The sequence below is a fragment of the Mytilus trossulus genome, chromosome 14 (assembly GCF_036588685.1).
Source record: "Mytilus trossulus isolate FHL-02 chromosome 14, PNRI_Mtr1.1.1.hap1, whole genome shotgun sequence".
NCBI lineage: Eukaryota > Metazoa > Mollusca > Bivalvia > Mytilida > Mytilidae > Mytilus > Mytilus trossulus.
Window position 1 is genome coordinate 12522670 of NC_086386.1, and position 12737 is coordinate 12535406.

Below are 12737 nucleotides of genomic sequence, written 5' to 3' on the forward strand. Positions count from 1 at the left end.
TTTAAAATTGCTCTCATTGTATATAGGTTTCGTTATTACAATCAGGGGATGTGGTATAATGCCAATGAGACAACTATTAATCATGGATCAACGGACGAGGGTAGCATTAGTGATATGTCACGACGACTACAAGATTTCTACTACAATAGCACCGATGGTAAAAGCGTTCTTTGTGTACATACATAGAATGGTTGTGGCTCCGACAAATTAACATGTATGCGGTAGTCTGAGTATCAGCTTTAAACCATGACAACAGTCAATCCAATCCTTAGACATTACGAGTATTGGCTACATTAAACAAAAAAGACCACATTACAAAACGTGGTATTTTTATGATTTTAGTTTTAACTTTAGAATCATGATGTTTTGTAAAAAAAATGTGTCCTGTTCAAGACCAAATCATGTGTATCAACTTGGTACATTTGAATGCAGTAAAGATAGACTTTGCCGTTTTATCAACTATCAAATCGTTACTTAAATCTTTCTCAGAATTAAAATCAATTTTGTTTAAACAACATTAAATTGAGACATATGATATTTCATAGTTCTCTTATTTGCCGGCACCTAAAAAAAAAGGAGTTCATATCTATTGACATCCTTTCGACAGAAGGGAAATACTGGAGCTTATTTATAACAGAACTTTAGAGTTCACCTTAATATCGAGTATAATCACAAGAAAACAGATTCCAAAATTGTCTCTTAATACGATATTTTATCCATTTTCGACAAAGATAAAATGTCATGAAATCACTTTTTGAATAAAAAGTATTTGAATTATTAAAGTCATTAATTCAATCTCACTTGATGGTGTATTCAAAATATATCTTGCTTTAAACGATTGAGCCTATAAAAAAAACCTCACCTGTGTAAATTTGTCTGGTGTTATATCCATTTTAACATAATTAAATATAGCAAAACTTGCTGCACCATCTGTCAACATTGCTAATTGGAATGTATTAGTCTGAAACAAAACATTATTATTTGAGTACAAAGTAAATACTTGAACTTATCAAATAATATGCACTACAATATGAGAAAGGAGATATGTCATTATTGCCAATGAAACAACTATCCACCAAAGTTGACATCACGTTTTTTTTATTGGATTTGAAATTAATTGAATGAAAGGGACACTTGACAGGTACTTCTGAACAGTTGAATGTTCAATTACCTCTTTCAAATATACATTTGTAGGGTATCATGTGGGTAACAAGAATCGTGTCTACTTTCTTAAACAAGGCATGTGTTTAGCTCTGCTTACCGATACAATACATTTCCTATGATCTAAGTAACCGAATCCGATATTGTTCGTCACTGAATATAGTCTTTTTAACAAAAATACAGCATGATTATTTCGTGTATTGAATTTGTCTAGCAATACATGTTTCTCACTGCTCAAACACACATAACCTAAAATAAAGTTGTGAACTTTAAAATTGAACAATTTATGTAGACTTGTATTTATTTATTAAACAGTATACCAGAGGTAAAAAAATAATTAAACAGCAGAAGTACCCTGCACGAGCTGCAACCTTTCAAGACATCTGTTTTAGATATGACGTCCGTCCACGTGATCACCAAAGCATAAGAAGCCTCGAACTGATATTCTAACCCAACCATAGATTCCTGGATGATAGAAGAGTAGTTTGATAACTCCCCTGCAAGTATATCAGAATCTGTTGTTCTATACAACACCTCACCAGTATATGGCTTGCTATTTAAGTTAGAACCAATGTCTTGTGCAGAAAAATAATATGGAGCCGCAAATGCCGGATCCTCTTTGGTAAGAGTTTCAGTCAATATTTCGGTTTGATGTAGTGTCCCTGGAGCAAATCCAACAAGGCCATCTTTAGATACCTAAATATAAAAGTATAAATACAAAAATAACAAATAATATAAACAAATTCGGTTCAATGCTTATTTGTCTACAAAGTACTAGTATAAGTTGCAACGAAACAGTCGTAATTTCATCAAAAATGTTTGCTGTAGACATTCAAATAAAGAAAACAACCAATACATTGTAATCAATCTTTAATAAGAACTATTTAATACACTTGGTTAAAATGAGTTACACTCATAAGATCAAACAATAGATATTTTGAAATTGTTTATAGTGGTTTATTTAAGAATTAACAATCATGTTTCAACATTTTTATCGAACATCAAATAGCGTCACTGAAGAGACATTTATTTAATTGTCGAAATGATCATTTTATACAGCACCATTGAAATAGGTTATCTCGTGCTGCTATGGGTATTTCAAATCATAGAAATAATTAGGAAAATAATTCATGGACAGAATTTTATCTTCCGCAAAATAAGCATACTTCGGAGAAAAAAACATGCCTTCCGACTTTTATTTAGCAACCTAAATATATTTCAAGTGCTGAACAGACATTTTTTTGGTCGACGTTTAGGACAACATTAGGTTGTTTGCTTGGTATCTATTTGAATGTAGCATTTCTTTTTTTTTTTATTGAAAAGGAAATTTATTTGGAAATAAAGACGTCGTATTAGTTGACATTCACAAAACAACACGAATGTCAACTTAAGCTCATGAATATTTTTTTTTATTAAAAAATGAATTGTGGAGATCAACCACATGTTTGTAAACGTTTTGATGCATATTCAAATACTCTTCGTTATGTGTATGTGTATGTTTTGTGATATGATATGATGTAACAAAATATAGGATATGGAATTAATTTTGGTAGAACTGTATCTTTAAATATTAATTAGGTAATGCAACGTACATAGAGATCTTCATAGATGGTTCCCATGAACGGAAACTTTAAGTTAGCCGGAAGTATGACTTTGTGGCCTGTTTTGTCTTCACTTCTAGTCACAGGCTTGCCGCCAGTTAGTGGAAATATGTCATCGCCTTTCACAACTGAAATAGAAGCAATACAATCATAAGCAAGTTGATATACATATAACACACAGGTTGGTCGCATAATACTGTTTTCGAGTTCTCTATCCTAACGTCTAAACAATCATTCTTTCCAGGTTTCGAGTAGTTTGATATATTCTGATAAGCCATTCATGTAACTACCCGGCATATTGAATAAAAATGTGTGACTTTAACGTAATAACAAGAGTTTTGTGTTCACATTAAGACATTTTTATCGATTAAAACTAGACCTGTTCACTTTAAATCGGTTTATGGGCTGTTAAAGTCAACAGTTCCTCTGAAGTCCACAACACCGCTAAAGTCCACAACAAATTGCCGCTAAAGTCCACAACAACGGAATTTGTTGTGGTGGACTTTAACGGCGTTTTCTTGTGAACTTTAGCGGAGGTCATTTTGTGGACATTAGCGGAAAGTTTGTGGACTTTAGTGGCGGTGTGGACTTTAGCGGTTTAGTGGACTTAAGAGGAATTGTGGACTTTGACGGTGCCACAAAGGGCTAATGTGAACGCCGTAGCCAACTACCAACAGATAACAATATTTCAATGATAACCACCCATAACGGATCATTGATTAATAACACTTTAATCCATCTGACTAAACAAACACTCATATTTATAGATAACTGGGGTAGGACATGATCTCTCATACTTACTCACCTTAGGATACCAGTCTACTTTTATCTTATTGATCATTCAGAAAAATTAAAGAGAATTTGTAGGTTAATGATGCGATTTAAAGTTTAGAAAAAACAACTGAAGAAGTTGCATTACAAGTTTTTATTCCTGTCAATATTCTGGTCATCCTGTCAATAAAAAACACAGACGTATGGAACTCGTTAGAAAATACATCGTTAATGAGACTACACCAGGACTACATGTGCCAGTAATTAACCTTATATAAAACATAACATATTATAAGGAACAGCATCGGCAGCCAATCTCATTAAGAATGTGTCGGTAATGATCCAAAGGACATCTTGTTTAGGACCAGCTTTGATGAACGTCCAGTGACAAATAGTTCATGCATAACTTTAACGTTAATCGACTAATGGATTAAAGGAAATATATAAAAAGAGGGTAACATATCTATTTATAGGGACTTGTTATATTTTAAATGTGTGTGTGTGTGTGTGTGTGGAAGGATAAGAGGAAGAGGGAAGGTAAACAAGCATAAGGATGAATAAAAAGAAGATAGTCTATAAAATATCTAACAGGATTTCACAATATGTGCTTATTTGAACCAAATGAAAATTTATGGATTTATTTTTCAAATAAACCTGTATATTTTGTATCGGATAATTTGAGTCCTCAATGCTTTCAACTTCGTACTTCATTTTGCCTTTTTATGTCGAGCATCATTGATGAGTCTTTTGTAGACGAAACGCGCGTCTGGCTCAAATATAAAATTACAATCATGGTATATATGACGAGTTTAGTGACAGATTAATACCATATCCCGTATATCTTAAGCATTACACTTAGAAATGTGACCGCAGTTCATGTAACAGACAGAGAACCACTGCTCGATCTAGGCAAAATGCAATTGTTTCTGGAAACTCTTAAACAGAAGTTGTAATGCAACATGCATTTTCTTGTATTAAAAAAAAAGAGAATTTAAATACCTTACTAACAATGCTTTATCTACTCTAACTATATCACTTTTCTTGTTATTTGATCGGCTGCCGTACAGGAAATGATTTGAATATATTTCTTATAACAGTCTACTATGTCGATACCAAATAAGGATATGAGGTATGATTCCCAAATAAGACACCTATTAAATAAAGTCCAAACCAAGAATTTAAGTTACTGAGGTCACCACATACTACCTTCAGTAATGAGCGATTATATTACGGTTAAGTCAACTAATAAAAAGACCCCCACCCAACTCATCCCCAAAAACAAACAATTTGAAATAATTCAAAAGAGAAAAACAAATGCATTAATGTTTGTAATCTGGTTCGAACATAGACATGCAACATTTATTTGTATTATGAATGCATCGTTCTTTATATTGGCCGTACATAAACAATACACGACCATATACCGGTAGTACTGACATGCCGGTCTGATATTTCTCATAAAATAGCAAGTCAAATCATTCTGCAGCACCTTTAAAATATGAAGTACACTTGGGAAAATTAAATAGTTAAACTTAACTTACTTGTTAAGAATAAAACAAAAGCAAAAACAATCCTAGTCAAATACATTTGAATTTCCGTGGCGGACGCCATTTTCCCGTCAAACCAAGACCGCGTCTTCTTCGTGGTGATAGAAGAATGATATAGTCATATCTGTTTAGTTAGCGATAACAAATCGGTCACTTCACTTGGAATGTGATAAATTCAAATGTTGACTCAGACCTTTATATTTTTTAAGCGGGAAAGTGTATGATTGCTTTTAATTTTTATTATTCAAGTGCGGGTTGGTTGGGATGGGTGTGGAAAGTTGGCCTTTGGCATTGCGGGCATTTGTTAGTTCAACAGGATACAGACTGAAAAAAAGTTGTTACAAATAGAGACTACTGATATCTTGAAGTCAACGTAAGAAAATCCGAATGATGGAAAATCGCTTATCCCTTTCTGTTGGATATATACATCATCAACCGTTCGATGGTTGTATGATTATGTCCATAAGAATATTGTTAACTTAATCAAAAATTTATTAATTAACTATCTTTATTAAGTTTTAAATATGATCTCTCATCGTGTAATCTATGAATCAATAAAGTTTAGAATTACCTCCCTTTCCCTTATCTTATCCGACTTTTAAAGGTGACGTGCGGTTGTGTTTACTTAATTGGTTGTATTTATTTGACTTTAATACACTCATAACTAATGCAGACTGACTAACACATAATGATTGATAATAGCTAGATGACTGGATATTACAAATATAATATTTTGGTGAAAATCATGTTAATTTATTATAGATTAAATGAGATACATAAATAATAAATTACGTGATCACAGAGGAGGGTATAGATGGGGTTAACAGAATAAAGAACTATGGACCGATTCTACAGAGATTGTACCAACAAAATAGAGAATAGAAACATGGTAAAAGTTTAAAGAATTGAGAATAGTGAGGTGTTAAAATATAGGATTGAACAGACCATATCATAGGGAACATGTGTAATAAATTTCAACTTGATTGGACTTCAACTTCGTGAAAAACTACCTTCACAAACAACTTCAACCTGAAGCATGACAGACAGACGGACGATATGACGGTTCGACAAACGAACGGACCAACAGATCGAAAAACATAATGCAATAGTGGTGTATAATAATATGAAAAGGGCTCCTAGTCTAGCCCCTATTAGAGATAATCAGCTGCACTCCCAATTTTATACGTCAGTGAAAGGATGTATTTTGCATACGATTTGAAAAATAATGGCGTTTTTGGCATTGTAATATAGTCTTCTGTTTATGTTTTATACTTCTGCTTTTCGGTTTTTTTCCGAGTCATGATTTTGCTACTATAATAAAATATGTTCTCTATATATAACTATGTAATGGTAGTTTTACGAGAAATAACAGCCGGTCTTTCTTCAAAAAAGGAGTGTTAGACTAGTTTCCCTCGCCTATTTATAAATCATTATAATATAGGGACAGACTTTTTGGACCTTTCTAAATATTATAGTACAGTGTATGTATTTCGATTTTTTTTTAATGTTTGATTGATTTTCTATGAAATACGTATAAAATAATTAGAAATTATTTTTACTAACAATTTATCATAACAGAACAGACATTCTCTTATGGAAAATCCAGTTTTCGAATTCTGCTTTAAAAATGTAATAATTTCAAAAATCTAAACACAGAAAACAAATAAATTTGGCTTCAATCTTGTAAGCCAAAGGCACTTCAATTTCTCAGAATTGTTTTTCCTATGTATCTTTATATACCAGTGGCTTTAATATGTTATACTTATTAAGTTACTATAAGAAAACAACTGCTATCATGGTTAAATCCATCTAAGAATTGAACAATTCTTTTGGTATATCAATTTTTAATTAAATCGTTGACCGAAGTATATTTAAAAAAAAATGAAATTAGGTCAACGCTTTTACAACCTTATGAAATTGCTAAAAGAGGCATTCAATACTTTACAATTTTCGTTATGATCATAAAATCACAATTACTATAAAGTTTTTCTTTTAATTAAATGTGCACTTTATTGTGGAAACGTGTGTCATCATGTTTGTTTCAATTCATGAAATTCATCTTGAAATGAAGAATGACACGATATTGCTGTTAGCCAATCAAACACACATCTAATGTAATTATAATTGTAATAATACAATATAATAATATATGTACCATGTTCTTTGTGGACCGATAATTGGTCGGATAAAGTATTCGTGTCCATACCTACAAGCATTAGATTATTCACTGGAAATACATAACGTTCATAGCTGATAAATAACCCTAATCCAATCAATGACCGTTAACCATGTTTTCATGAATGGCCGAAATACTATGTTTGCCACTAAATATCAAAACTTAATATGGGCTATTAAGCACAGGCACTTGTCTCAAAAAAAAATATTCCTATATACCTTAATATAACACAAGGTACTTAACTAAATTTTTTGAAAATGACACCCAGTCCCGAATTCACGTCATTTTTTTTATTTCTCGGTTTTCAAACCTACTTAAACTTAATATGCCGTAAATCTAAATTGATTTATCTACACAATGGTATATGACACGACTATCACTGTTGTCGGGATCATTAGTAGCAGGCCTCAGAAGTCGGTCAACGGGATGTTTTTTTGCATTCGTCTCAATTTTTGGCAACACCCGGTCCGCATGTAATTTTATACTGGTTTCTCATTGGTCAATCGTCTGGCTAAAAATAAATGTGGGAAATTTTGGTCAATTTATAACTCTACATTAGTGTCGTTGTGTACACGTGTGTTTCATAACAAAGTTATTTGGGTTTGTTTCACATAATCTGTAAAGAATTTACAATAAAGGTAATAATTCATAGTCAGAGGGAAGCTAACAGTTTTTATTTTAATATTTTTTTATAATAATTCAATCACTGCGGGCTGGGTGTTGCCAAAAATTGAGACGAATGCAAAAAACATCCCGTTGACCGACTTCTGAGGCCTGCTACCAATGATCCCGACAACAATGATAGTCGTGTCATATACCATTGTGTAGATAAATCAATTTAGATTTACGGCATATTAACTTTAAGTAGGTTTGACAACCGAGAAATAAAAAAATAACGTGAATTCGGGACTGGGTGTCATTTTTCAAAAAATTTAGTTAAGTACCTTGTGTTATATTAAGGTATATAGGAAATTTTTTTTTTGAGACAAGTGCCTGTGCTATTAAGGTACTTTTTACCTCACATAACAATACTACATTCTCCAAATTTTTATATTAAAGATACCAACTTCTTGCTACCGAGAAACCCATAAAATATTATTTCAGAACTATTTTGTATGTGCAAAGAATGATTGTTGTCATTATCAAAGGCAAGGGATACAATAGCGGGGCTGGCTGATGACACTTTAACTGTCACTTGGTTCTGCAATTGACACAGCTGACGAAGTGATCGAGTAACCGGTTCGATTTTTTTTAGTTGTGATTGCGATTTATCTCATTGGTAAATATACCACACCTTTTTACTTTCATATTACATAACAACAGAATGACGTCATAGAAATAGATTTATTTGAAATAACTTGTTTTGAAGGAAAACAAAAAAGTGATTGCACTAAATCATATGTCAAATTCTTGTAAAGTATATTACATAAATTGATCAATTATCTATACACATAGCTACTCTAAAATCAGAACAACAATGTTAAATCTAAAAATTTGCAGAAAAAACTTAATATGCTCTTCCCTCGCCAGGATTTGAAAACATGCTTAGTGGGATCTCAAGACGATACCTCCTGCACTGTGTCAATCGGCCAGCTACATGTATACTATATAATATATATGTGTTAGTCAATTTAAGGAGATAATAGAACTCAGAGCTATACAATACCACTCTGTCTAATGTCTCTATCATCCTGGTATTACGTTGTTAATGGTAAACACATATTGTCACTTGAAGAATCCATGGCAACACATAGGGCACATACCTTGGCGTAAACACATATTGTCTCATGAAGAAACCATGGCAATGGTACAGCTGCTCATCCATTACGGAATGGGAATAATACCCTTTTTGTAAACTTTCATTGACTCAAGAATCCTTCATAGCTTCAACAATACGATTGTGGTATAACCTAAATATGGTGACACGCAAAATTTTCTCTTTAAGTAAATTCAAAAGCCATGTACCTAAACATAATGACTTTGTCAATCGTAAACTAAACATTATTTTGACACAACTTAGGTGCTTAGCTTCTTTTTTAAATTATGATCTTAACAGAGTCAACATTATTTCAGATCCGTCTTGTAGTCGTGTTGCGAAGATTCACGTCACCTCTTTTTTTATTGTCCTAATTATGCGAATATAAGAACCAAATTATTTATATATATATACATGTCTATAATGTATTGTTTGTATGTATGCTTTGTAAATATTCTATTGTTATAAATTGTTATAGGAGCAGACTATGTAAGTTTGATAAACTAGTGTCTCATTATTTTTGCACATTTAAGCAAATACAATATGTTTAAACTAAACCATGGCATGAATATTAAGGGCACAAATCTTGATAGTAAACACATATTGAAATCAGAGAAAACCATGGTAATATTCAGGGCAAATATCTTGATAGTAAACACCTTTAGAAATCAGTAGAAACCATGGTAATGTTTAGGGCACATATGAGGACAGTAAACACATATTGTCACTTGATATAACCATGGCAATATTTAGGGCACTTACCTCGATAGTTAACACATATTGAAATCAGCAGAAACCATGGTAATATTAAGGGCACTTACCTTGACAGTAAACACATATTGTCATTAAAAGGAAAAGTTTTATGTTTAGTATTTGTTGTCGCCTGGTAAACGATTTTAGATTCTGAAAAAATAAATCGTGTTAAATTGTTAAAAGAATAAAACCAAGAATATATATATTTATCTTGCTATTTATCTTGCCTCCTATACATTTCTAGGTAAATTATTAGTTAAAGGCGTCCACCTGGCGACCGTGTATTTTCAATGTTAGGTTAGTAGGGAGGCGGGGCTTTTATCAATACACGGTTAGGGAAGTTACGACTTTGGCACAATTTGATCATTTGAATGTATTGAAAGTTCTGTTTAATATTGTTATATATCAAGGTTGTTGATATTAAATTGTTATTGTTGACATTTTGTTTGTGCAGACCAATGGAAGAAGATTCTTAAATATGAACACTTGAACACTTCAATGTAAATATAAGAAGATGCGATATGATTGCAAATGAGACAACTCTGGTCTTAATTCGACAAATAATGTTAGTCGGTAAGATAAATTAGTTACATAGTGTAAAAGTGACCAAATACGATATGCGCATGCTCGGATGGGAAAGACGTGTTTATATATCAGGTCGAATCTTCAGTAAAATAATGTGAATAAGCATTTTGTTTTGAATTATCCAATGACAGGAAAGAATTAGTAAGTCATGCACAAACAAACTGTATAAACTGTATATAATTTGAGACTTTCAAAAGACAGATAATTTGTAAAACATAATGCACACCTGATACTCAGTCGAGTGGACCGAATGCCAACGTGACCATTGTTCTACAAGAACTTTTATTTTTGGTAATGCCAGCAACTTATTAGATCATCTGTGTATTTAACTATGTAAAACGGATCTTTAATCCTTGATGCAGAAATCTAATACTACAAACAGTGAATTTAAAAAGCGAAGACGTCGCCCATCTTCTCAACCATCACCCCAAAATCTACAAACAGATAAACAGCAAAAAACGTTTGATACAGACTCTGTAGATATATTACACTCTTCATCTGATGAGAATTTATTTGAAACTAGCATGAGTAATTCCACAGCTGCACCGGTAGTAAGCATAAGTCAGGAAGATATTGTAAGAATAGCACAAACTGTGAAAGAATTTCTTATTGGTGACTTACATAACCTTATTGATGAAAAACAAAAACCTGTTCTACGAGAGTTAAAAGAGTTAAAAATCAAATATGATGATCTGGACAAAAAAGTGGAAAGTTTTCAGGATAGTATTACTGTTCATGAAAGTTCTGAAGTCAGCAACAATTTAAAGGCAGAAATAAAATATCTTAAAAACAAATGCGATGACCTAGAGCAGCATAGTAGGAAATATATGCTCCGTTTTACAGGGGTTCCTTTCTCTTATGGTGAAAACACTGACAACAAAATACTCCAAATCGCAAGCCAAATGCATGTCCAAATGTCACAGAGTGACATAGTAATAAGTCACCGCACTGGGAAGCAACATTCTGATCGTCCGCGCCCAATCATCATTCGCTTATCTAGTCATAGAGTTAAGGAATCTCTACTTCGATTGAGCAAATTTAACAGAAAAAACCCTCAACTTGCTAATATATCCATTAACCAAGAATTAACAATGCTGAGAAGTAAACTTGCATACTATGGCAGATTTCTGGTACGAAACAAGAAGCTCAAATCATCATGGGTGGTCGACGGCAAAATATATATTGTAGACAACAAAGATGACAAACACATAGTACGAAATAATGATGATTTCATTGCAATGTTAGATGAGCTTGAAATTGAACCCCCAACCGAATGGTCCGAACAACCAGATGAAGCACCAGCTGCTACTATTACTAGAGAATGATTATTAAGACATGATGATAATGCTATGTCTGTCATTACCGGAGATGTTGGACGCTAATAAAATTAACCATGTTCAGTTTGACTCTGTCTAATTTACTTTGTTACCTTGTGTTTTTGTTGTTTTTTTTTTTTTTTTATGTTATTTGCTACATCATACTGTTGTATTAATCATTCTATATTTACCTTTATATATTGAATTGGGAATGAATGTGTTTATACAATGTGTGTGGATGTGTGGGTGAGCTTATTTTATTTTGGCAGATATATGTAAACTGGCGAGCGGGAATACATACAAAAACAAATCAAATCAAACCAAACCAATGATTTCCCCACTTTATATTAAGTCATGCAGTGATTCTTTGAGAACGAGTTGAGCGTGCATGTATAGGTGATCATTTGTTTTTGTCCTTTTGTAACCCCCCCCCCCCTTTTCTTTTATTGAAGGTGTGTGACTAATTGAGACGGTATTTTCTAAATGATAATCACTTTATGAATTCAGATATAAATGAACAAATTAAGGGTTACTCTTTCTTTGGATACTTCAAATTGAAATTAAAATGTGCATTAATATTTCTCTATCGTGCATTGTGATCTGTGCACAATTTATTTATTTTCCTGTCATGGGTAAAACTCCCAAGCCAAAGAAAATGCTAAAACTTGTTTATATAATTACATATTTGTTACTTACTGTTTATTTGCTTCCTTTTTGTTGTCCCGGCGTCGGATGTGTGTATCAGTGTTATACTTATCATTTTCTTACCACTAATATTATTATTATTGTAGTGCTCCCAACATGTGTTTTGTTCTGTAATATATTCGTCTACACTAAATGTAAACAATGGGAAGTGACCTAAATACATATAGGGCACGTGTTGGGCTACACTATGTCAGGTCTACTCGACTGTCTCACTCGATCGATTTACATACCGTTATATTAGTTAATCTGTTTGCCCAAATTGGCACAAAGGCTCTCACAATATATTTATACTTCGAATTAAAAACAAATTTTAAAAATCAAAGTTGTTCTACCTGTTTGCTATCAAGTTTGAATTCGTATTTAAAA

At 32.6% G+C, this 12737-nt stretch overlaps 1 protein-coding gene across 2 annotated transcripts in view; it reads right to left on the bottom strand.

Moving 5' to 3' along the window:
- The window catches only part of LOC134695608 (sushi domain-containing protein 2-like), a 73831-nt gene that overhangs the window by 21484 nt on the left and 39610 nt on the right, over window positions 1–12737 (bottom strand). Inside the window, exons 2-5 of one of the 2 annotated variants that reach the window (XM_063556897.1) lie at window positions 9834–9915; window positions 2754–2890; window positions 1516–1857; window positions 863–961 (exon numbers count right to left, since the gene is read on the bottom strand). In XM_063556897.1, the coding sequence (XP_063412967.1) occupies window positions 863–961; window positions 1516–1857; window positions 2754–2890; window positions 9834–9915 (660 nt within the window). Of the gene's footprint in view, window positions 1–862; window positions 962–1515; window positions 1858–2753; window positions 2891–5074; window positions 5214–9833; window positions 9916–12737 lie in introns of those variants that run through there. The other variant, XM_063556898.1, reaches the window with a different exon arrangement.